We start from the raw sequence: 25,109 nt of genomic DNA, 5'->3' as shown, positions 1-25,109 counted from the left end.
TCCGACCGACATGGGAGCCGCGCCTCCACCCAGCCCTGGGTCCGGACCCTTTCCTACCCTTCGGCTTCACATCTGCAGCCCGGCTCTGACCGGATCAGGCGGGCCAGTTCTCCAGACTGCCTGCCACGCAACGCCGGCCCACCCTCCCGTACCGGACCCCTGCGAAGAGCGGGCAGCAGGAGTGTACAAAGAATTTTACTAAACAGGAAGGAGCAGATGGGAGAGCGAGCAGGACGTCCCTTCACTCCGCGTAGGTAGCGTCATCATTGCTGTCGCTGTAGGCGGAGGAGGAGAGCTCCTCACGGGGTGTGCAGACCGGGCACCGCTGCCGCATGTCGTTCCAGCATGACCAGCAATATACCGCCTCGCAGTCCGGCGTCGGGCACACATAGGACTCGGGCGCCTCGGGTGCCTGGCACACCACGCATCGCCGGCGCAGCCAGGGGCGCAAGATGGGGCAGCGGCGGTGCAGGATGTCCGCCAGGTGGCGGCGCTGTTAGGAGGCAAGGCGGGTTTAGAGCCTGTTGGGGAGTAGCGGGGAAAGAAGGGGTGCGAAGGGTACTGGATAGCGCTTCTTGTTTGAAATCTTAAGGCCTGACTATGCTCACATGTTGGAGGGAGCTGGATTGGGCAAAGAAGACCCTTGGAGGGCAAGGGTACTGTGAAGTGGGTCCTAGAGAGCCTCCCTCACTCCTTGATGGAGAGTGGGAGGATGCAGCCTACACTCTCTCCCAGCCAGTAACAGCAACAACCATCATAGTTTGCACTTTCCCATGAATCACCTTAGTTGATTCTCACCGTGGGGCAGAGACATGAGTAGGGCAGATAAGACCATCACTACTGTGTTCCCCCACTTTACAGATGAGAAAGATGAACCTCATGAAGGTTAAGTGAATTCCCAAAGGCACAGGGGATAAACAATCAAACCTCGCTGGACCCAGGTACCCTGATTCCAAATCATAAGGCTGGCTTATTATGCTTCCTCCCTCTTCCACCCTCTCTCCACACAATTGCCAGGAATTCTCAGGCCACATTATCAGGTCACTCTCTGCTCAAGAAACTCCAGAGGCCCCACTACCTGCTAGACAAAGGCAGAACTCCGGGGCATGGCCTTCTGAGTCTTCCACAATCTGGTCCCTTTCTAGCCTCTGCTCCAACTTACCTCTCCCTGAACTTTCCATCTTTTGTACCAGTTTCTCCTTAGACTAGCCCTGGCTCTTGCAATTCCCTCTAGACTCTGAGTCTTTGCACATTCTGTTCCCTCAGCTTGGAATGAAACCCTTCACATTTCCACCTGCCCATCAAAATCCAGTTAACTCCATGAACTGTCATGTAATCATAGTATGTTCATTTTTTTCATCAGGCATTCATTTAGCCCCTATTGTGTGACATGGGAGTTGGGGCAATCTAGACACTGAAGGAAAAAGTTAAGCAAACATAGTCTCTCACTTTTATGAGCTTTGTTAGGTCTGGTTAAATAAGAATGTCTGCCACTCATTTTTAAAATAATGTTGGGCCCTGTACCAAGAAACTGAAAGCAAATTAACTAAATTCAGACAATAACCACTTAAGGCAGATATTGGTGTCATTATCTCTTTTTCAGGCGAGAAAACTGATGCTTGGAGAGGTGGCTACTTGCCTAGGATCACACAATGACAATTAGCACGTGTATGGAACTTGCTGTGTGCCTGCACCATGACAGTGAAACTCATCTAATCCTTACAACAACCAGATGGAGTAGTTAATTCCATTTTACAGGAGGGAAGAACCAAGGCTCAGCATTAAGTAAGTGCTTCAAGATTACGCAATTGTCAGAGTAATAAGGGGAGGAGCCAGAATACAAACCCTCTGGCGTCAGAGCCCCACACCTAACCACCATTCTGTTACTGATCTTTAGTGAGCTGGCCTTACAGATCTGTCCAAGCTCCCCATTCTTCAGAGGGAAAAACTGAGGTCAAGTGAGGACCATGGCCAGGGCCATACAGCTTAATGAGGGAGTGTGGACTGGAATCTGGTTCTTCTGACTGTGTACTTTCTGTACACCACATACCCTTTCATGAGGCCTCCCTTACCCCCAGCCCATCTGCCTCCCTGCCCTCCTCTGAACTGCACTGAGCTTCTGGTCTGCAGCCCTCTTAGAAGAACCTGTGGTCCCTTGTTTCTGATGAACCCCTCTTGCTTTCCTTTGACCCCACTATCAAATCTGATCCCCCTTTTCTGCCTGCTTCCCAGTGGTCCACTGAGGATCTCAGGCTGAGCTGGATCCTGGGGTACAGAGATGGACACAGCCTTGACCTCCAGGAGCTGGAGGACCAGGGCCCTTTGCATGCATCCCATCAGAACTGACTGGGCGTCAGTAGGCCTGAGACCTCGGTGGGGGCTGGGCACAGGGGCACAGGCCTAGACTTACGGGAGCTCTCTGCTGTTGTGCCCGCCTCATGATGGTGGCCCTCCTCAGTTGCGTGAAGGCTGCTCTCTTCCTCAGGAGCTCGTTATAGAGGAACAGGATACGTTGCTTCTCTCGCTGGGGCCGGGGAGAGTGGGTCAGTGACAGTGACAGTGTTAAGGAGAAAGGCATCTCCCAAAGATGGGGCTGGTGGGGAGCTGGGTGCGGGCTGGTGTGTGTGCGTAGGGGTGGAGGGGTCAGGGGCGGGGTGGACCTTGGGGAAGTAGAAGGCTGCGATGACCCTCCGGAGCCTGTAGCCGAGCGCCTGGAGCAGGCAGAGACACACGAGCAGGCCGCTTGGCAGTGCAGCCCTCAGATAGGCCCTGGTACTCAGGGGCACGGGCTGGGGCAGGCAGGCTGGGGGAGGGGCAGGCCTGTGAGGGATCTGGTTAGGATCGGCTCTGGGTTGAATACCCCGTGCCAGCGGGATGGGGGTTAAGCCTCTGATTACCCTGCCCTCCTCCTGCCTGCCCCTCACCCTGCAGAGCTGTGCTGCCAATACAGGAAGCTATTTCCTCAGCATGGCACAAATGTAGAAATTTTCCATCATGGCAGAAAGTTCTGTTGGACAGGGTTGCTCCCAAGGGCTGGGACTCTCTGGCCCTAAGGCCCCAGCCTTCAGAGCCCTCTGACCTAAGCCTGTCATCCTCCAACTCTGACCTGATGTTTCCCGCTCTGATTTCTCCAACCCAACCTCGCCACTTCGCCATCTCACCAAACCCAAGGCGGTCGCCCAACGCTTTGTCCTGGAAAGACTCTGTCTCCACCCGCCCTCCGCCCTCAGTTCCTCTGATCCAAACTTTTAGCATCACTCACGCATGTTGTTTGATTCCACTACTGTCTCTGAGGAGGTGTTCAGGGCCCCGATGGTTTTCCGAAGAAGCCGGGCAAGCATAGAGTCTCCCCCGACTTTCACTTCCAATTTATGACTGCCTGAAGCCAGAATAGGGGCCGTGGTATGTGGTGGGGTGGGTATGGATCACGAAAGAATTGGAGTTAAGGGGATGGGGCAGGATGGGGACTGGATGAAGGGGAGAGGTCAGAGCATAGAAAAACTCACTGCACAGGACTTTTTGTCCTCTCACCAAATACTAACTCCTCCTTTTGGTAAATATAAAGGGGGGTTGGAAACTGAGGCCCCCAGTGACAGCTGTCAGATTGCAGGGCTGATACTTGACCCTGCAGAGGACAGGGAGGGGCTGAGACGCAGAAGGAAGTGCAAAATGGGAAGAATTGGGGTGGGGTGGCTGCACAGGGGTGGGGGTTCTCCAGGGGGCTGTCTCCTGGGCCTGGAGCCTGGAGTGGGGGCTGGGCTCACTGCGGAAGGAGTACTGCAGGAAAGAGTGGTGGCGGATGGTGTCGAAGATGGAGTAGAGAACCCAGTCCAGGCCACAGAGCAGCAGCAGCAGCAGCAGCACGGGCATTGTCTCCATGAGCTCCCTTACCTGCCCAAGGAGAAGGAGGGGCGGAGCTGGGCAGCGTCGCCTGCCCTGGCCTGGAGCCCTTTCTGATGCCTTTGCCCTCCACCCCTCAGGCCCCTGCCTCTGTAGGATCAGGGGTCTCCCCTCCATGCCACCCTCACCACATTTCTCATTTCTGAGGCCTGGATGGTGGGGTCCCTGGGGAAGATGACGGTTTTCTTCTCAGCTTTGCGGAGCGGCAGCAGAGTCCGTTTGCCCTGGGAAAATGTCCACACAGTGAGAAACACTGAGCAGCCTCTCCCCTTTCCCGCTGCCCTCCAGGGCCGTGAAGCCACACAGGGCACAGAGCAGGGCGCCCTTGGGCCGGGCTGCGCCCGCTCACCAGCTTCCTCCTGCGTTCATCGATCTGACAGAAGTAGGTGCTGATGTAGATGTTGTCAAAGCGGATGTCCCCGTTATAACTGTCCACGTAGGAGAAGCACCTGTGGATTAGGGGGTCTCTGTCTCTTCCAGGTTTGCCCACGCCCCGCCGTGGGCTTCCTGGGCGCACAGCCATTCAGCCGACCACCCAGCATGCACTGGACCCCAGCTATGTCCTAGGAGAAGGCACTTCTGCCCTGCCCCTCAGCAGCCCACAGCCCAGTGAGAGACATGCACACATACGCTGATGAGACATAATAGAGGTGAGGAGAGGAGGGAGAGTCATGTAAGGGCATGGGAGGTAGGGGAAGGTTTCCCAGGCGTGGAACTTTCTGGATGAATAGCAGAGGAAACAGCAGGAGAAAAAGCACCGAGACAAGAAACCCGTAAAGGTGGCCGGAATTTCCTGATTCACCTCTCAAGTCCCTACCTCTTGGCCAAGCCCTCAAAACATCTCCTGGAAGTCACTTCAAGCAAAATTCATTCCAACCACTATTTCCCTTTTCCTCTAACACACCCTTGAGTGCAGCGGTGTTTTCTGTGTGTGTGTGTGTGTGTGCGCACGCGTGTGCAAATGTAGCTCCCCTCTGTGTATCTCCCAAAGTCCCATATAATGCTTCTGTTTCCTAAGAAAAAAATGTTAATTGTTGGAAATGTGTTTTAAACTGTAAAATTACATTAAGTAAGCTCTGTAAACTGTGAAACATAAGTTCCAATGCTGTTGGTTCTGGGACCCTGTAAAAATCCACGTCTTCGCCTTTAAGGTAGAAGTAACTATAAATGCAAAGAAAGGCTATGAGCGCCCCCTTGTGGAGAGACCTACCGCTGCCGGGCCTGGGCCCCGCCCCCTGGCCAGCTCTGTCCCTTCAGTGAGTGACCCCACCCAGGTTGAAAGCCTGGAAATGGCTTTTGACTTTGTGCCTCCTTCCTTCCCTCCCCAAGCTGGCTCTGAGACCTGCTGCACCTTTCCCCTTCCTCCCTCCATCTCAGGCCAACTTCCTGCCACGCCCCACTCCAGCCAGGCTCCCTAACCTCTGACCCACCTTGGCCTCCCTGCCTCCAAGCTGCTCCAGTCCACCCTGAAACCCTGCAACTGAGGGGCAGTTCAGGGCCCTCCTGCAGGGATTTTTCAGACTGTTCTGACCATGCCCGCTTCAGCCCAGTCCTCAACCCCAGCCTCTGTCTTCCACACCCCACAAATGCCAGAATCCTGGCCCAAGAGAACTCCTTTTCTCTTCTTGACCATGGCTCCCTATCTGCAGTCTTTTGAAGCCCCATTATGGCCCTCTCAGGGGCACCTTTTCAGCTCCCACCCCTGTCCCAAGAGCCAGTTCATAGTACAGCCCTGAACCATCTGTTTTGTTGATGTCTCTCTTGCTTCTCCTAGACCATGAGCTTCTTGAGGGCAGGAATATGGCTCATTCATCTTTGTCCTTCCACAGGGCCCTGGGCACACATGTAACCACTCACTTGTGGTCACTCTAGGCCCCACAGATGGGGCCAACCAAGCAGGAGCTCCTATGGCTGCCCTTGCCCAGCCCCTGCCCATCTCAGGCATTTGGGGGTGGAGACAGGACATAGAGGGTCCAGAGGTCGGCAGGGAAGCCAGGTAAGGCCCAGGAGCCCAGCTAGACGCCAGGCTGGGTGGGGTTGAGGACTTTGGTCCAAATGGAGGGAAAGTAGCTGCCAACGCAGCAGGCGGGAGAAAATGAAAGCAGAATTGGACGATAAAAATGGCACAAAGTCAGAGCCAAGGGGAATATGAAGGGCAAGAAAAAAAATCAAAAGTCAAAGCTAAAAGTAAAGAAGAAAGTCAGCATCAGGATAAAGGCCGGAAGGAGGCAGATAAATGAAGACAGTCACCCTTTTAAGGTGGTGGGAACCTGGGTAACGTTCCTTCTGACAAAATGTCCACATTTCCTTTAACTTTGTGTAAACAACAAACCCAGTTTTATAAAAAGGTGAAGTTAAAGGCCCAAGAACGTTCACATTTGGAGTCGAAGGTGGGCTCTGCAGCTCCATCCTTAGAGCCTCCCTCAGGGCAGGGCTTCCATCCTGAGCATAGGAGGGGGCTTCTGGGTGGAGGTTGAGGACTCACGCGCGGAGGACGAGCAGGAAGGTGCAGGAGAGCAGCACGTGCAGCAGCCCCAGGGCCCACTCCAGCTGGGCCTCCTGACGTCTCACGTAGTCCCGCACCTCGGTGCTCACATGTTCCCAGCTCGTGTTGAGGCCCAGCACCCCAGCCCGCTTCTCTTCCTGGTGGAGGGCGTTGGGCCGACTCAGAGCCTCAGCCTCTCAGCCTCCCAACCTCCCAGCCTTCCAGCCTCTCTGCAGCTTCTCTTCTCTGATGCCCGCCCTTGTCCCCTGACTCTTCTCAAGACCTTTAGGGTTGCCACCTCCTTCTGTTCGCTGCCCTCCTTGACTCAGTCTTGCTCCCCTGCATCTGTATGAGCTGACACCTTCCCACACCTGGCTGACTCTTCTGTCCTCAAGTCAGGTCCCTGTATGTGTGAGCCACAAGCTCGGCCCTCTTCCCCACCCTGTGCCCTCACTCACAGCCAGTCACCGCTGTCCTGTGTCCTCTCACTTGCTCTTCCTCACACCCTTTTCCCGGTGCCCTCCTCCCACTCCCTATCTCCCCCTGCCCCCATCCCCACCCTCACACCCTCCTCCTACCTTGAGGTTAATAGTGGCTGAAAATTCCCCCTCCAGGCCGCGAATAGACTGGTTGAGGGTGTCATAGGTCTGCCCAAAGTTGCCCTCCACTGGGATGCGGCTGCGGCACCAGACCTCCATCACTGGCCGGGGGGTGGGGAGGGGACAGGTCAGGGACCTCCCTGTACCCAGCCTCCAGTCCTCCCTTCCCCTGAGCCTCTTCATCCTGCTTTTCTGTCTCTCTGCCTATGACTTTCTACCACCCTCAGTCTCTCCCCCTTCACTCTCCTTGAATTCTTTCCCCCATTTTTTCACCTGTCTATAACCATACCAAAGGTTGATAATGATAGCCAACATTTAATACAGCGATTCCTCTCCGTGCCAGTGCTGTTGCCTGCTTTACACACATTACCCCTTAAAGCCTCAAAAACTCCAAGTGGGATAAACATAACATCGTGCCCATCTTTCAGATGAAGAGACAAAGCTGAGAGCCTTGCTGTAAACTTACCCGAGTCACAGAGCCTGTCAGTGGAGGGGCTGGGATCTGAGGGTGCCGTGTCCCCAGAGCCGAAACCCTCCCCTCCTGATTGCCTTCTGCCCCACACCTACCTGGGGTCTCCAAGGACTCAGACCCCAGCCCTGGTGCTCCCCACCCTCCTGCTGCAGTGCTGACCCTTGGCAATGCCACAGAAGAACTTGAACTTCATGGGCAGGCAGAGCAGATGGCTGAGGAGCGGGACCCAGATGCGTTGCATGCACTCTTCGTGCTTTTGGTCAAACCAGTGGCGGCAGTGGAGCATGGCCTTGTTCACCACATCTGTGGGAAGGAGCAACAGGTGCCTGAGGTCCCCACACGCTCACCTGGAGCCCCCCCAGCCCCCCCCCAGGGACCCCACCCTCACAGGAGCAACGCAGCTTGGTCCGCAGCTCATACATCTTCTGTGTAGAGAGGCGGTATCTGGAGGCTGAGGCACGGCGGATCTCTCTGCCTTGGGCTGCCTCCTCTGAGCCCAGGGCATCCTCGGGAGTGAAGCCGGTCTCACTGTTCACCTGGGCATCCAGCTCCTCAAAGGAGTTGGTGATGTTCTGAGTCTCGGCTTTCATCAAATCTTTGCTCCCCTGGGGTTGGAGCGGGAGGGAAGAAATGGATCAGACATGGGAGCTTAGAGCTTCTGCTGCCCAACAGCCTGTTCTTCCCTCAATAGCCAAGCTTTGGGCTCTTACCTCAATTCTATAGGGAGACTAAGCCCTGAGACAGACTTTCATCTCAGATTCTCCACTGTTCATAGTCCTTGGGAGCCCTCTCCCCTCCCCAGGTGCCTCTGCTCACCTCCCAGGCTCCCAGCTCCTCCTGAGGCCTCCCATCCCAGAAGGGTTCCCCAGGTTCTTGGACTTCACCCATCACTAATCTCGCAGACCACTGTGCCAACTCAAGGTCCCAAGCCCCTCAGTCCTTATCTCCCCAGCTCCTCAACTCTCCAATTCTTCTGAACCCCCATCTCTAGTCTTCTAGTACCCAATTCCCTAATCCTCTGGTCCTCAAAGCTTCCAGAGTGCTCAAGGCCAGGGCCCCCAATTTCCTGGCATTCTAGCTCAGCTACCCAGAGTACCACCTACTCAGGTGGTTGGAAAAGTGTGTGTTTGGGGGTGTCCCGATGGCTTGGGACAGGGGCTATCCTGGCATTTATCGCCCAGGGACCATTTAGTGCAATGTTTGGGGACAGTTCTGCAAAAAAAAAAAATCCAGTACCACCCTCATTGGGAAACTGTAAATCCAGGACCCCAGCCCCCAGCGCAGGTCATCTAGGCCCTGCGGGGAGAGGGACCCCCAGGTCCTGGCCGGGCAGGGTCCTGACCAGCAGGTCCTTGAACACTGCCCGAAGCGGGGCTGTGGAAACATGCCAGGCCGCGCGGGTGTTGTTGATCTGCAGCTCCACGGTGCAGCCCAGCGATGCTATCACCTCATTGAGGTTGTGCCGCAGGTTGGCCACTGGTCCTGGGGGAAGATGCCCTGGTAGATTATCTCCCTCTAGAGCCAATTAACTTCCTTCAGCCCACCCCTAACTCCTACTCTGCGTGCAGTGACCATCTCCTAGAAGCGTACACTGATGGGGCCCAGAAACTGGTGAGAGGTCAGCTCATTCAACCCATGATCTTTTTACCTGTGTAAACTAAGGAGACCCAGAGATGTGGAGGCATTCTCTCAGGGACACCCAGCAAGTTGGAACAGCTGGGATGAGACTCCCAGTCCTTCTCCTTTACCAGGCCTGGCACTCACTGGATGGCCCACCCGGGGTCACTGCTTCATTGAAGACTAACTGGTACCCAGGGGCACACACTCACCCTCATAGATGGCGGCCAAGGCGTATCCCAGCACAAAGAGCCGGCCCTCTTTGCCCAGCATCTTGGGTACTAGCAGGAGGCTGGCACAGCGGATGTGAGGGGAGGTCCCCCAGCCCATGGCCCCCAAGCCTGTGGGGAGAGCCCAGGAGGTGAGGAGGCAGAGTGAGGAAGCTGCCTCACCCACCAGGTTTAGCAGAGCACCCACCCTCTTTGACTCCCTTCTAGAACCATCACCATTCTACCTGTGTCCCACTTACAGTGACTCTGATAGGCCTTCCAGGCCACTCACTCATTTACTGAACAGCCATTTACAGGGTTCAGCTGTGTGGCAGTCTCTGGAAGGGCTTGGAAAGATGGCTAGAGGTTGAAAAGCCATGGTCGGGGATTGACTTTGCATGTGTACATGTGTGTGTGCTAGGGAAGGGGGCCAACACTTCTCCTCCTCCAGGCTGGATTCACACTTACCATAGGTGCTGAGAGAGCAGAAAGCAAGAGAAAAATTCTGGAAACAGGCACTGGTGCCCAGAGCCGTCAGAAGAGAGGTCACAGCCACTTCAATATTCCCCGTGCTCTGCCACCTACAGCACTCACAGTCTCTGCCCCTAATTTTAGCCCTTAATTGTGTACATCCTGGTATGTTTTAGCAGTTTCACGTGTGTCCCCCTGTGGTCTCTGCAAGGAGACAGTGAGCTCCTTGAAGCTCATAATCCAGGGAGAGAGACAGACGGGTAAACAAATGACTACAACACGAAGTGCTAAGTGCACAGGGAGGTGCTTATAAAGAGCTGTGGGAGCCGAGAAGGGAGTGGGTATTTCTGCGGGGAGGGGTGGGGCTGGGAAGGCTGGACAAAGGAGGTGATGTGTCAGCGGGGCCTGGAAGATGAGTAAGTGTTGTTCGGCATTCCAGGCCCAAGGAACAGCATAAACTGGTCAGGGAACCTAGAAGATTCTGGTATTGATAGAGTGTTCTCCCAAGGGTCACCAAATTAAACCCCAAGTCCTCACTCTGCTCCATCTCCACTGCCCTCATGGAGTCCCCGTCGTCCCTCATAGGGACCAGCTAGTCTCCTAATTCCTCTCTTGCTAACCTAAACTTCAGTTTTCACAAGGCAGCTAGATCTTGTAAAAACGTAAGTCAGATCACATCCCTTCTCTGCTTCAAACTAGGCAATGACTTTCCACCTCACTTGGGATCAAATCCAAACTCCCTGAATGTGGTCTCCAGATTTTCATGATCTGGCCCCGGCCTCCCTTCTGAAGTGATCACGTGCCACTCAGCCCTTCGCCCACCATGTCTGCCCACACAGGCCTTGTTGCTGTTCCTGGAACCCGCCAAGCTCATAGCTCATCCCTCCTCTCAGGTCTTCGCCCTGGCTGGTCCCCCTGCCAGGAGCGTTCCTCCCCCTGTTCTCCACCTGGCCGGCTCCACCTGGTCATACAGGTTTGCTGCAAACCCTGTCGGGTGCCACCCAGCAGTTTTTCTGCCTTCTTCCTTGCTAACACAACTTGGGTTTTGTTCAAGGGCAATGGCCTGTCCCTGCCTTGGCCCCTGGAGGTAAATCTGGATCTGTCTATCCTGAGTTTGGTATAACAGGACATCGAAAGCGGCTTGTTCTATGGGTTTGGCCTTTTGGCCCAAGACTCAAGGTGAGGACAATAGTTGACAATAGTTGGCCTACATTCCGAGGATGACTGTTGACCAAGGGTTGCCCTCCATTCTAAAGAGAGCCCCGTGGAGCTCGCCCATGTCCGTGTCTAGGCTTACCCGAAGAGCAAAACTAATCTCACCCCTCTGTGCCAACCAGTCTACATAAAGACAAGACTCGAAATCTGTATTTTCTGGAAGTGGAGAGAAGCGGTTAGAGTAGGCAGACAGAGGAGGAGAGTCTGTGGAGAGGATGGGTGTCCACTTCCCCATGTCAAGTGACAGACTTAAGAGAACCCTTCAGAGGCTGGTGCTGCAGGAAGAGGAACCCGGCTCATCACTCCCAGCCCGACGCCCGCTGAGCCGCAGAGCCTGGCAGGGCCCCTCCCCAGGCTGCCACCAAGGCCCAGAGAGGGAGAGCGTTCATGGGCGTGCTCAGCAGGGACCCCTGACCCGGGAGTGTGGGGGAATCGTGAATGTGGAGAGTGGTACTTGCTTCTCACCACGGCAGAGGAGAGGGCAGCTGCGAGGGACCCTACTTTCCGAGTTTGGCTAGGCAAGGAAGTGCACACTTCCTCTGGGACAATAGGACATTTGGAGGACAGCAGGCCTTAAGCCATCTGTGAGGGTCCCCATCCCAGAGTGCAGCCTGCTTGGGGGGAAGCATCCAAAAGTAAGAGGCTGTGGGTGGTCTGTAGAAGCTACCGGGAGCCTCATTTGAGGTCAGCCAAATAGAACTGCCCTCAGCAGGAAGCTGGGCACTGTGAGGTCCACACGGAACCTCCAGAGAGACCATAAACGGGCCTCCTGAGACAGCCAGGGTGTGAGTGCTTGCCATGCAGAGGCGGTGGAATTATAACAGTATCGATGACTTCAGACTTTTGTCTCTTTTCCTCTAATTCTTCTAACCCCCTTTCTGACATCAGAAGAACCAAAAGGGGAAGGAAGTGGAGAAAAAAGTGAGTGAGCCAGCCAGGCCCCCTTCTCCACTGTGGGACCCCATGCCAGGGGACAGGTCTGAGCTGCGAGGGGGCGAGGGGGCAGTTGAGGGGAAGATGTCTGAGAATGGACGTGAGATGGAAAATTTGATATAGACTGGATCAGACCTTTTAAACACTAAAAACAGTCATAATTACTGAAGCAGGACTGGGTCTTCTAGATTAAAATCACCAGAAAGCTAAGGGTCTGTGTGAGAGGTCATTAGTGGGAGAAAGGTAGGAATACAGTGGTCGGAACAAAAGCAGTTTCATGTTGGTAACCCATAGAGGCAGTTCGTTCAGTGAGCTGGTGTCGATGCCATGTCCGTGCCCCTTGCCTGGGAGAGGTTTAGGAAAGGGCACGTGCTGCAGTTCTGACCACAGAGGTGTGGGGGATGTTGGCTAGGGTGGATGGGAAGTTTTCTTTGTTCTTATGAGACATGAGGAAGGAATGCTTCGGTCTTTTGACATTGTTGGATGAGGATGTGATGCTTGGATTTGCTGCAGCCATTTCATGACCTGAAGAGGAATGATCTACAGGCCAAAGATGGCAGAGAAAAAAGACAAAAGGAAGCTGGGTCCTGGGTGGGTTTACTGAGCTGCTAAATTATCCAAATCCCAAAACCACTCTACTTTAAAACTTGCTGTGTGCCATGATAAACTTCCTCTATGGTTAAACCACTTATAGGTGGATTTTCTGTTTTTGCAGCCCAGTACCTCCTGATACAAGATCTCCATTCAAATGTCACCTCCTCTGAGAGGCCTTCCCTGACTACTCAAGGTAGCTCCCTGCCCCTTTCTATCACATCCCCCAGGTTTACTTTTTTCATACCATACCATACTTTTTTGTCACCATCAGAAATGCTCTTGTTTATTTCTTGTTCATTTATTGTCTAACCCTCTCCATGAGACTGTAAACTTGAAAGAATGTAAACTCTGAATGAGCTGGGTGTGGGGTGAGGGTAGGGAGGAGTGGGGGAAATAGGTGAAGGGAATTAAGAGGTAAAAACCTTCAATTATGGAATAAATGAGTCACAGGGATGTAATAGATAGCATAAAGAATTTGGTCAGTAGGGAATATAGCCAGTATTTTGTAATAACTTTAAAATGTTGAATCAATACGTTGTACATCTGAAACTAATATAATATTGTAAATTAACTATACTTTAATAAAAAAAGAACATGGTCAATAATATTGTAATAACTTTGTATGTGGACAGATGGTTCCTAGACTTATCATGGTGATTATTCCGTGACATATGCAAATGTCAATCACTATGTAGCACACCAGAAACTAACATAATATTGTACGTCAACTATATCTCAGTTAAAAAAAAGAACTCATTATAGATTATAGCTGTCACTGCATATGTATAGATATACACATGTATGCATTATATATTACAGTGTATGTATGTGGATGTAGTATGTATGATATATATTATAATCTCTAAGAGTCTAAAGTTAAAAAAAGAGCTGAGTGCATGTCAACCAAGTTCACTGCTGAAGCCTCAGCAGGTGCTCAATTAGTGCTAAATGAATGAATGAATGAATGAATAAGTGAATGAAATGAATTTATCAGGAGCAGCAGGAAACAAGGCCAGAGAGGTCAGGAGAGATGGGGATCATGAATGGTCTTGGGGTTTGGACTATATCATGGGGGTAAGAGGGAGTCCCTCAGACTGGGGAGACTTGAGAGGGCAAGGACTGTGTCTTCTTCTGTGGACTCAGGGCCTCTGCCCTCTGGATCTCCCCTCAAAGCCCAAGACAAGGTTGAGGCTACAAGGGACACTTGGGAACAGAAGAAACAAGCTCAGACTCCTTCCTGGGCACCCAGGGGTGGGCTGTGTTTCACAGGCCTCTTGAGTGTCCCCGTCCTTATCCCAGTACTAACCAACCAAGCTGTACAATGTCACCATCTTCTGATCTTCATAGATGTTCATAGGGTTCACCAGGAGCTGGAAGAGACCTGAGGATACAGGGTCAAGCCAAAGGTCAAAAGATGGGCCCCACCCCTGAGCTCTACTTGATACTCACCTATGGCCAGGAGCCCCCCAGTGCCTGCTCCCAGCAGGAAAGCACTGACTGGAAACTCGCCCTGCTGGCGCCACAGGAATCGGCTACAGGCGTCGGGCAGCCCCCAGCTCAGGAACCTCTGTACCGCTGGGAGATGGTGCAGTTTAGCCTGGCAGGGCCGACAGACCGCTCTTCTGGTGGGACCTGGTTCACTAGGGTTAGAGGCTGGCAGTGGGGAGAGGCTGGGGTAACCTGGCTGAGGGTGGCAGGAACTCGGGGGATCCTGAAGGAGGATGAGGGACCCTGAGGAAGTGGGGCAGACATGAAGGAGAGAAGAAGAAAGGGCTAGACTGGAGGCGGACACTGGATGAGACTGGTGGAGGTGGGGAGACAGCAAAGTGGGGCAAAGGGCTGGTGTCCTAGAGGAGAGATTGGGTGGGAGGAGTAGGGCTGGCAGTCGCTGGCAGTCACTGCGAAGGGGTGGCTGACTCACTGGTGTGGGGTAGTTTCCTTCTTGACCCTTTTGCTCTATTCTGATGAGGTCTGATGGCCATAAGTCTGCTCAGGGGAGGCCTCTCTCCGCCCAGAATTCTCCTCAAGGATGTCCTTGGATGAGAGGTTCTGCTTCTGTCTCTTCTGCCTCACCCACAGGCTGTCTGAGGTCTGTGTCTTTTAATCCCTCTGCTCTGAAATGAGGTGGTTAGAAACCCACCTCTCCCTTCCCCAATCTTTGAACTGGATAAGGGATTCTTACATACAGTAAAAGCCCTCCAGAACTTTAGAACATGGTGAGAAATTCTAGAGCCTTTAAGAGCCACAGAACCTGGCAGGCATCTCCTGGAGACAGGTGGACGTTTGGTCTCTGCAGCCATGCCCAAAGTCATGAAGGATGTTGTGCACCCCTTGGGGGCAGGGGAGCTGAGCATGGCGCGGGCTGTGGTCCGCAGTACGGGCGGCTTTACCCTGGGCTTGTCCTTGGCCACAGCCTATGGGCTCCTGGAGCTGCTGGTGGAAGGGCGCAGCCCCTGGGGCTGCCTGGTGGGCACCCTCACTTTGGCGGCCTTCCTTAGTCTGGGCATGGCATTCTCCCGCCAGGTCCGAGTCACGGTCTTCCTGCTGCTGCCCCAGGCCTTCTCCAGTGAGCTTGGCACCCAGTGGAGCGGGGTGGGCCGTGGGGCAGGGGCTGAGGCGGGAAGGGTCTTGGGGAGAGGGTGGTTGAGGGAAATATTCTGAAGGCTTCTGTAAGACACATGCGTGTGCCGCCATGTGCAAGGCTGGGGCCCTGGGTCTGATGGTGCTGTCTCCCCAGAGCAGGGCCGAACACTGCTGTTGGTGGCTGCCTTTGGGCTGGTGCTGCAAGGACCCTGTGCCAACACCCTGCACAACTTCACCCGGGCCAGTGAGGCTGTAGCCTGTGGGGCAGAACTGGCCCTGAACCAGACCGCTGAAATGCTGGAGAGGGCCAAGCAGCCCCTTGTCAGTAAGGCTGAGCGTCTCTGTGGACTGCCGCATTTCCCTTGTCCTGCGGGCTGTATGTCCTCTGGCTTCATTCCTCTCCATTGGTACTGGGTCCCAACCTTAAAGCATCTGGTTAGACCCCCTGACCCCTGCTCTCTGGCCCGCTCCACTGCCAGATGAACTATCTCCCAGACTCAAGCATCCCGGGTAGCAGCCCCCTCTCCACTCCCTCCTCCAGGGGCAGTGGTGGGAACTGGCCCCTAGAAGAGGAGACCCAATTAATGGTTAATTAACTGGGTGTGCCAAGAGTTTGAGTTCAGTATGACCTGCCTCCTCTCAGGTGCCCTGAACAAGATCAAAGCTATTGCCCAGAAGACCAAGGAGGTGGCTGACCGGGTCCGCAAGTTTTTTCGGTCAATCATGGATGGTGTGAAGCACATAGGTCAGCACATAAGTATATCTGTTTTAGGGGGTCAAAATTCACCCAATCTCCTCACCCTCACCCTGCTTCCAGGACTTTGTGGGCCCCTCCTGGGTGCTGACTAGTCCCCCCTGAATATAGCAGAGCCAGGCCCCTGACCACTCTCTGGTTGCTGTCCTGGTGCTCCCCAACCCCCTGAGAAGGTGCTGCAGGACTCCTGGGTACCAGCCCCACAGCTGCCCCCAGCCAGGGCCCTGCGGAACGTGTGGTACTGGCTCCTGCACATCGGCGACGTGTGCAACTCTGAGCTGGGCAACCCCTACTTGAAGTGTGCTCGGGTCTTCGATGATGCCAAGGACAGCTGCATGAAGGTCATACCACAAGCCTACCACCTGTGTTACGTGCTCATGCCCTTCAAGCTGATGCTCTGTGGACTTGCTAGTGGTGAGAGAGCCAGGGGTTTGCCAGTAGGATTGGGGGCCTGGCAAGTGTAGGGGTCAGTTGGGAAGGTGGGCCCAGGAGACTAATGGGGGGCAATCAGTATGGTACCAGTAAGGATGCTGGGCCCTATGTGGGGTGGGGGGCAGGTAGGGAGGAACCACTGTAGTGGGATGGGGTAATAGGGAGAAGCCAAAATGTTCTGAGCCAATATGGAGGCTAGTAGGAAAAAGGAACAGTCAGAGGGCCCTGTGAGAGCAAGGTCCCTGGACGTGGGTGAGGCCGGCTGCAGCTCTCTGCCCCTCCTGACCTCAGTCTTGGCTCTCAGTGGTCCAGGTGTTTTGTGTCATTCCCAAGTACATCCAAACCTTCCTGCGTGAGACCATCGGCACCTGTGAGTGATCCCCTTCCGGCCCTGCCTTGGGCGCTGTTCCTGGGTGGCCTCCCTCCCTCATCCCGGGATGTGTTAGCCTGGGAGTGCTCCCAGTCCACAGAGAAGAATGCAAGAACAGGAAAGGACCTCAAGAGCTTACCCAGGCCAATGTCCATGCTGTACAGATTAGGGAATTGGGGCCCAGCAAAGGGGAGGTGCCTCTTCAAAGCTGGACTAGCCAGCGGGAGCTGGGGAGAGAACTAGGGCCTCCTGCTCCCTTGGCGGATCATGGAGACATCCGCTGTGGAGGGCAAGGCTGGCGCGAAGCAATGGCATAGACTGTGGAGGCCTTCTCCCCTCCTCTGTCTGCTGTAGGTCCCAACGCTGGGGGTTCCTGGCTGGACTATGAGCCATGCGGACCCTCCCCCAGGCCCTCCCCAGAGGCTGGCCAGGCCCCTCCCTGGGTGCAGCCCTGCCCCCTCCTAACTCTCTTTGCTCACATCTCCCCTGGACCTGTGGCCCCAGCGGTGAGGAAGTTAATTAACCGGGTGCGTCAAGAGTTTGAGTTCAATATGACAGCCACCCACCACTTCTCTGTGGATCTCAATGCCTCTCGGAGCCTGTCCCAGGTAGCTCTGGACCTCCACGAAGCTGTCAGCTTGAAGCTGCACCGCGTCCAAGAGGCCTTGGCTCTGATGGGTTACACGACACCTCTGCTGCTCATGTTTCTCTACCTCCAGTGAGGGGCTTGGGGCCGGAAGACGGGTCTGGGGGTGGGGAGCTAGGGCTCCTTGGGACCTGCTCATCCCCATAGCATCCTGGGAGGCTGGAGCTCGGGGGCAGGGGTGCAGGTAGGAAGGGTGGTGCCCTGGGGCATCTGGTCAGGAGTGCTGAGGGGCCTCACGTATGCTCCACCAGAGCCCTGTTCTACCGGTACTGTTACCTGAACTGGGACAGTTTTGACAACATCTACATCACCAGCCGATTCCTGCACATGGAGGCTGTCCGCTCCATGGCGGGATTGCCCACCGTGCTGCCGCTCAGTGCCCACGAGGCCAGACACTACATCCAGCCGGGTGAGGGCCCTGAGGACCAAGGGGCTTCCCACCGACCCTCCTGCCCTGCCCAGAATCCCAGGCACAGGCTGGGCTTGGGGCCGGGCCAGACGTAGGAGAGACAAGCCAAAGCTGAAGGAAATTTCTGGCTGGGGGAGACACAACCGTGTCCTTGGAGAGCCCTCAGTCTGAAAGGGGAAAGTAGGGTCCCTCAGAGGATGCAGACAGAGAGAGAAGGGGCAGACAATGCTTCTAGGAGCGCCCTGGATGTCTGGACAGAGGGGAGGATGGGTGGGGAGTGGATATGGAGCAAGGGAGGTGCAGCTGGAGAGGCGCGGAGAGCAGGAAGTGTGCATGTGCTGATGTGGACGAGATGCGGCCGGGGTGGTGGGGGTTGTCTGTAAGGCGGAGGGCCAGGTGAGGGTATCAGAGGTGCCTTAGGAGGGAGGATTCCTGGAGACTGGAAATAGGCCACCAGGCCCAGATGGAGATGCTAGGCCTCCAGCTCTAGCCACGAAGCCCCTGCCCATGACGAGTGCTTCCCACTTACCCAGGGGCCCTCACAGCTTCATCACCTTCCAAGAGCAGAGAAGCCCCAGCTTGATCAGGGGCAAGAAACGTCTCCAGGAGGGAGATCTCTCTAGGAGCTGGGGTCTGGTGAGCGGGTGCATTGGGAGCATCCTCCTGACTAGCCCTCCCCCACCCAGGCTCCATCTTCTTGTCCCGGTGGGAGCAGATTTTCTACATTCTGGCCACCTTCGACCTTATTCGGCACCTCCTTCTCGTGTTGCTCCTGGTCTTCCTGGACTATGCCGTCTTCTGGGTGCTCGACCTGGCCCGGCACCAGTTGCAAGGGGAGATCGTGGCCCGCAGTGAGTGCCTGAACCTCCCTAACTTCCTCAGTCCTGGGAGATTGTCACTTATTTACCAGCCTCTGACTTTGCCCCTCTTCTAACTCTGTTTTCTGCCTGGTAATCCCTGTGCCCAGTTCAAGGTTATAGCACAAGACAGTAGATAAAAATACAAGCTCTAATATCAGACTGCCCTGGGTTCAAATTTCAGTTCTGTTCTTTACCAGATAATGTCCTTGAGCAAGGTGCTTAACCTCCCAGACCCTCCGTTTCCTCATCTGGACAATGGTACAATAATGGTAGCAACCTCTCTGGGTAACTTTAAGGAGTAAATGAGATCACGTGTGTTGAGTGCCTGGTGGACAATTGAGAGCACACCACAAACCACAGGATAGAATTAATCTAATCCGGTGTACCAGAGACCCAGCAGAAAAAGTTAAAAAAATACCCAAAACAACCAATAAAGCACTTTGTTCAGTACCTGCTCCACAGTCAGTGCTTAGCAAATGTTTTTTTTTTAATTTTGTTTTTATTGAAGTATAGTTGATTTACAATATTAGTTTCAGGTGTACAACAAAGGGATTCAGTTCTATGTATACATATGTATGGTTTTTTCCAGATTCTTTTCCATTTATTGTCACTACAAGAAATTGAATATAGCTCCCTGTGGTATACAGTAGGTATATATTTTACACTTGGCAATGTGTTTCTTTTAATCCCAAACTCCTAATTTATCCCTCCCCTACTCTTTCCTCTTTGATAACCATAGTTTGTTTTCTATGTCCATGAATCTATTTTTGGTTTGTAAATAAGATTTGTATCATTTTTTTTAGATTCCACATATAAGTGATATCATATATTTGTTTCTGTCTGACTTACTTCTCTTAATATGATAATCTGTAGGTCCATTCGTGTTACTGCAAATGGCATTATTTCATTCTTTTTATGGCTGAGTAGTATTCCATTGCATATATATACCAACTCTTCTTTAACCAGTTATCAAGTCAATGGACATTTAGGTTGTTTCCAGGTCTTGGCTATTGTAAACAGTGCTGCTACCAAATGCTTTAATATAAATGCTTCTGGGTAGTTGTGGAGTCAGAGGGTGGACTCACTGACCATTAAGGTCATTTCAGATCTGGTGGCCTGGGCAGGCAGATCAGGCAACAGCACCAGCCAGCTCTGGACCATGGGGTCAGTCCTAGTTGCCAGGAGCTGAGGTTAGGCCCCGGGGCACCATGAGGTGCCCAGGGCATCAAAGGCCCCTGGCTGAGGGTCTGGGGGCCATCTTGATGCCCTGCACTGTCCACTCTCCACCCTCCAGGAGGTGTGGCCTTTCCTGCATGGTGGAGTGGGCAGCTGCCAAGAGCATCCCTCACACAATGTCTTGGTGCCAGGCCCTGTGTTAATATCCATAACCGTGGAAGGCACTGGCTCCACTGGGAAGATATTCCGTGATCTGGTGTCGGCATTTGATGTCCTGCAGCAAGGCAACATCACCGTCTTGTCCCGGCGCTGCCTCCTGCGTCCCTCGGAGCCCGACAGCACTGGTTATATAGTCATCGGTATCAGCCACACCTCTGAGGGCACTGGGGGGACAGACGCCATCCAGGGCGCAGGGGGCACAGATGACCCAGGGTGAGTGTGGCTGTCACCTGTGCCCACCGGCGGCCGCTTACTGTGTCTGCTGTGCCCCTAGGCGTCATGTATGGCCTCTGCTTCTTTGTCACTTTGTTTGGCAACTATGTCAGCCGGCTGCGGCGGGTCATCTGTGCCTCCTACTATCCATCCCGGGAGCAGGTGAGAGGTCCCCGGCCAGTTCCTGCCCCACTCCCCAGGGTGCTAAGCTCGAGGCTGTCTGTCTTGGTTTAGGGGAGCTTAGAGCCCTTCAGTAGGCCAGCTCTCTCTCCTCTGGTTAAATCCCAAAGCCAGTGACCTGGACTGTAGGTCTCCGGACTGCAAATGGGGCTGGGAGAAATGTTGCCTCTTGGGGCAGGGCTTTCTGAGACACAGCTTGCCTTCAAAGTTTGGTTAAAACCCTGGGGGGACGGGAGCCATGTTGTCATGTTGAGGGGTGAATGGAAACTTGCCATTTGTTTACTCATTTACCGAGCATCTACTGTGTGCCAGTCAACCTCAAGGATGGCGAGATGAACCAGACAGTCTGGAGCTCATGGTCTTCAGGCAGGCCAGACTGGCTTTTAACAAGATGTAACAATGAAAAAAGTGTTTTCATTAAGGGATGAATAAAGTCCACGGAAACCCAGAGGAGGGAATGGGTAACTCGACCTGGGGGAAGTCCTGAAATCTTCCCAGAGGAAGGGGCATCTGAGCCAAGCCTAGAGGGATTCGTAGGAGTTGGACAGAAGGCAAAGGTAGGGAGTAGGGGTGAGTGCAGAGAGCACTCCAGGCAGAGGAAACAGGATTAAGGGGACCCCCTCCCTGACTCCCCTCCACCAGGAGAGGATCTCCTACCTCTACAACGTACTTCTGAGCCGCCGAACCAAGCTGGTGGCTGCCCTGCACCGATCAGTGAGGAGACGGGCAGCTGACCAGGGTCACATGAGTGGCCTCCAGGTGCTGGCCAGGCGGTGAGCCCACTGTCCTTCCTTATAGGAAGTGGGGCAAGAGGGGGTAGAAAAAGAGCCAGAGGTCAGAATGGATCACTGTCCTTTCTAAATGTCCAGAGGTTTGGTTGAAGAGGGTACCCATTCTGTGGCATTCATGCATGCACGGATGAAGGGTGGGGAGTGAAAGGAGAAGGAGGCTGGGAAGCAGAGAGGTTGCTGCTGTAGTCAGAGTGATGGAGGTTAGTCTGCAGGAAGGCCTACCCGTGGTCTGGAGTGTGGTGCTGGAGAGGAAGCTGGCCAGGCTGGCCTGTTTAGTTTCTGTTACCCTTCTCTTCAGGTGTTCCTACCTGGCTCCGTTTATCAGCCACTTTAGGCAGCACCAGACCTACTGCTTGGGCTGTGGGCAGCCCCAGGATGAGGGGGACACAGAGAATTTGGTGTCCTGCAGTACCCCGGGTTGCCGAGGTGAGACCCCTGGGGAGATGCTTCTCCCTGCTGGGACTCACTGCATTTGCATGTGACAATCATGACAATCAACTGTGGTTCTTCTTTTATGGACTTCTCCTCTACCTCACCTTTTGTACCCCTCCCTCATGACTATGCATGTTCTCATTTACATAGACCCCTCAGCTCATTTTCTCTATATGTGCCTTCCATTCCTCCCATGTGAATGGAATTTATACGCAAGTGGCATTGCAGCAATTCCCTAGTGTGGACCACTTGAGGAGGATGGGGGGCCAGGGGAGTCAAGGAGGCAGGGGCTGGAAGCCAGGAAGCAGGGTGGATGGTGGGAAGGTACACATTCACTTCCTTCCCTGCTGGCCTCCTCCAGGTCTCTTCTGCCTCACATGCTTCCGCCTCTTGGACAACACCTGCTCGGTGTGTGCATCCCCCCTCTCCTACCAGGGGGAACTGGACCTGGAGCTGTGAGTCTCCATCAATCCGAGGTGGCTGGAGCCTGTGAGGGCGGTGGGAGCAGCCTCCCTTCCCCCAGGACCTACTGAGATGGAAGGCTTCTCCAGGGACTCCAGTGATGAGGAGGGCCCCCGCCTGTGGCTGGCTGCAGCTCGCAGAAAGGGCCCTGAACAGGAGGGGTTACTGCGGCAAAGGCTCCAAGACGCTCTGAGCAGGACCCTCTCATCTGAGTCTAGCTCTGAATTCAGGTGAGCAGAAAGCAGAAGGAGTTGGAACCTGGGAGGTCTAAGGATGTTCTGTTACATTTTACCAATGGCTTGTTGGGTGCCTGGCCCTCTGCCCGAGCTGGAGACAGAGATAAAGGGAGGGGAGGCAATGGAGGTTTGCCCAGTGACTGCCAGGTCAGCACCCCTGCCCTGAAGGAGTCCACCAAATGGTGGGGGACAGTGACATCAAATAGATAAGTGACAAGTGCGGCAAGTGCCCCAAACAAGGAGTGAGGCAGGTTCCAGAGGACAGAACAACCAATTTGGGTTGGGGGTATATGAATGAAGGCTTCATAGAAGGAGTGAAAAAAGAGGTAGGTTTGGGGGCAACCTGGTGGTTTGTTTGGTTGAGGAGTGGAGGAAAGCACTCCAGGGGGAGGCCTGTGTGAGTTTGGAGAACGTGGCACATTTCGGAAGGGAGACCCTAAGAGAGGGGTGGGTGGGTGTCTGGGTGGAGAGCTCAGAGTGTGCCAGAAGATGAGACTGGCAATCAGAGGCAGAGGTAGGACGGAACTTCCCTTTCCCGTCAGAAGATCCTCAGTCAGAAAGTGATATATTCCTATATGTCTTTTAGGACCATAAGCTAAGGAGGCAGAGAGGAGGCTGTCTCAGCCCAGGAAAGGTCGGTGATGGCCTCAGGACTGAGGTGCTGAGGATGACAGGGAGTTTGTGCTTGGGATGGGGCGGCGTTAGGGCAAGAGGAGGAACAGGTTTTACAGAAAGAGGAATGGCCCAGTTCAAGACCTCTGAGGTATCTGTAGGGAATCCAGCTGGAGATGCCCAGGGGACAGTTAGAAAAGGGCAGGACTCTGGGCCAGAGGTGTATTTTAGGGGGTTGTTGACTTAGGGACTCTAAGAGAGAGGGTGAGCTGGATCATACTGGTGTAGGGCATGGCAGGAGAGGAGGGGACAGGGACAGCAGCCTGAGGGGCTCAATCACAAACCACGGAGGGAAGAGGCTCATGAACAGCAAGCCAAGCATATCGAATGCTGTGAAATGACCAAGTAGGATGAAGACTGAAGACTGGCCATTGAATTTGGCAGTTGAGAGAGCCTTGGAGCAGAAGGCTCTTGTGGGAACATTTCTCATGGTGCAGGGAAGGTCAAAACCAGTCATAATGGGTTTGGGGCGGGGGAGTGACTGACAGAGAAGACTCAGAAACAGAAACAGGCTCTGTGACACTGTTGCAAGAAGTTAGAAAATCCTTTTTTTTTTTTTCCCCCAATATAACTGCTGTAGTTAAAAAAAGGAATGTTGATGGTGAAGAGGAGGGAGTTAGCGTCACAGAGCAACAGAGCGCTTGAAGGGAACCCAGGACTGAAGGGTTTTTCTTTACCTAAGTAGAGGGAGACCTGAGCATTTAAGAGGTGAAAAAGAGAGCACTGAAGAGAGAGGGATGCCGGAGAGATGGGATCTAGGGCCAGGAGGACAGGGTGGCCTCAAATAGGAGTAGGCTCGCCTGAGGCAGGAGGGGAGAGGGTAGGTTCCTCCGAGCAGAGCAGAACCTGCTCCAGTCTGGTGGCCTTGCTTTACTGGGGCGGGGATGGGGGCGAGGTAGGAGGCAAGTGCACCTGCTGAGGCAGCAAAAAAGTGGGCTGGGAGTGGAATAAAGGTTTCAAGGAGTGGGTGGTGGAGATTGAAATATCTGCCTTGGGGACTGTGCAAAGGAGCCAACTGGGGAGGTTAAGAGATTTCCAGGTAGCGTTAAAGGCTCAGGTGATGTTGAAAACCATCACCTGCGAGGACTTACTCCAGTACACTTGGCTATGTAGCTTTCTAGAGCAGATGTGGTAGCTGTGAACTAGATTCAAGGGTGGAAGGCTTTTTCTGGGCAGGTCAGGGGAAAGACAAGATGGGAGAGAATTGGGGTGTCTGTAGTCAGAGTGTCTGAAATGACTGACCTTGGGGAAGAAAAGGGGCTGAGACCCCGGGGTGAGGGGTATGTCTCCATGAGGTGCTAGAGCTGAGGCCATGGGCAGGAGGGACATAGAGAGTGGTCCACAACGAGGGAAGAATTCTGGGATAAATCCAGAGAGTGGCCAAGGTTGAGGGCACCGTCTGAGTGGGAGCAGAGATGAAGGTCTTTACGGCCAAGGAGGTCAAAGATTGAAAGGCCAGAGAGTTGGAAGGATCCACCATGAGGAGGCTGCTGGGCCACACAGCGCCCTGGATGGGTGCGGGGGGTCTGGGAGGCCTGGGGAGAGAGCCACGGCCCAGGGGAAGCGGGGCGGGTGGGTAGCGGCTGTGGCAGCCAGGAGCTTTGCAATATGCCTTGGGCCAGCCAGCCGGGTTTGAGAAAGACAAGCAGATTCTACTTGGGAGGACTGCAGAGAAAACTGTCCAGTGGGCACATTCCAGCATGAGTGGGGCACCGGAAGTAGTAATGAGTTGAGAGGTTAAAGGGGAAGCAAAGTTTTATTTTTAGAGATTCCAGAAGGCTCAGTGAAAAGCTGGGTCACCAGACTATTGGGGGTAGCTTGAGCCTTGAGCAGGTGTTATCCTCGAGGTCACTACTGGTTCTGCCCTTACTAGCAATGTGATCTTGGGCAAGTCATTGCCCATTCATCTCTCGGCATCAGCCTAAAATCAGAAGATAGCTACAGCCATGAGCTCGTTTGCCTGGGGGGCCTGTGAGAGCAGCAGTGGCTGTTAAATAACAGGAGCCAAGTCCGAACAGATGGGGCAGGGCAAGGGCAGGAATGCACCTGTGAAAACAGAATGGTGGTGACTGGGCCACCCCCTTCCTCTCACTAGTGACCTGGATGAGAAGGGGCCGCAGAAGAGCAGGCACGGATAGCAGCCCCACCCGAGGCCCAGTCTATTGGCATTCCCACACTC

At 54.1% G+C, this 25,109-nt stretch overlaps 2 protein-coding genes and 1 long non-coding RNA gene across 4 annotated transcripts; 2 read left to right on the top strand and 1 right to left on the bottom strand.

Annotated features, from left to right (window-relative positions):
• Window positions 1-142: 142 nt before the first annotated feature.
• On the top strand, window positions 143-5,519 carry LOC105088959 (uncharacterized). The gene is made up of 3 exons (XR_837130.3): window positions 143-250; window positions 1,604-1,785; window positions 4,381-5,519. It is a non-coding gene; the product is annotated as an uncharacterized LOC105088959 (long non-coding RNA).
• On the bottom strand, window positions 242-14,512 carry DCST1 (DC-STAMP domain containing 1). Of its 2 annotated transcripts, XM_031436182.2 has the most exons (16): window positions 14,417-14,512; window positions 13,945-14,070; window positions 13,802-13,876; window positions 9,286-9,414; window positions 8,799-8,938; window positions 7,845-8,061; window positions 7,616-7,759; window positions 6,964-7,085; window positions 6,386-6,543; window positions 4,250-4,349; window positions 4,029-4,124; window positions 3,765-3,891; window positions 3,263-3,379; window positions 2,661-2,803; window positions 2,411-2,524; window positions 242-493 (listed from the first exon to the last, which is right to left on the bottom strand). In XM_031436182.2, the coding sequence occupies exons 1-16, from the start codon at window positions 14,475-14,477 to the stop codon at window positions 242-244; spliced, it is 2,121 nt and encodes a 706-aa protein (XP_031292042.1). In that variant the 5' UTR covers window positions 14,478-14,512. The 2 variants fall into 2 exon arrangements, with proteins under 2 accessions (XP_031292042.1, XP_064333883.1); XM_064477813.1 differs by lacking the exon at window positions 13,802-13,876.
• A 281-nt stretch (window positions 14,513-14,793) lies between these two features.
• Window positions 14,794-25,097, top strand: DCST2 (DC-STAMP domain containing 2). The gene is made up of 15 exons (XM_031436810.2): window positions 14,794-15,061; window positions 15,233-15,403; window positions 15,722-15,823; window positions 16,049-16,246; window positions 16,569-16,634; window positions 17,139-17,352; window positions 17,532-17,689; window positions 18,376-18,540; window positions 19,917-20,084; window positions 20,219-20,319; window positions 20,980-21,110; window positions 21,427-21,554; window positions 21,922-22,015; window positions 22,112-22,252; window positions 25,026-25,097. Exons 1-15 carry the CDS (start codon window positions 14,794-14,796, stop codon window positions 25,066-25,068), a joined length of 2,148 nt encoding a protein of 715 aa, XP_031292670.2. The 3' UTR covers window positions 25,069-25,097.
• The last annotated feature ends 12 nt before the right edge of the window (window positions 25,098-25,109 follow it).

The sequence above is a fragment of the Camelus dromedarius genome, chromosome 23, assembly GCF_036321535.1.
Source record: "Camelus dromedarius isolate mCamDro1 chromosome 23, mCamDro1.pat, whole genome shotgun sequence".
Lineage (NCBI taxonomy): Eukaryota > Metazoa > Chordata > Mammalia > Artiodactyla > Camelidae > Camelus > Camelus dromedarius.
Note: the sequence above shows the minus strand (reverse complement) of the source record. Positions and strands in the feature narration are given on the sequence as shown.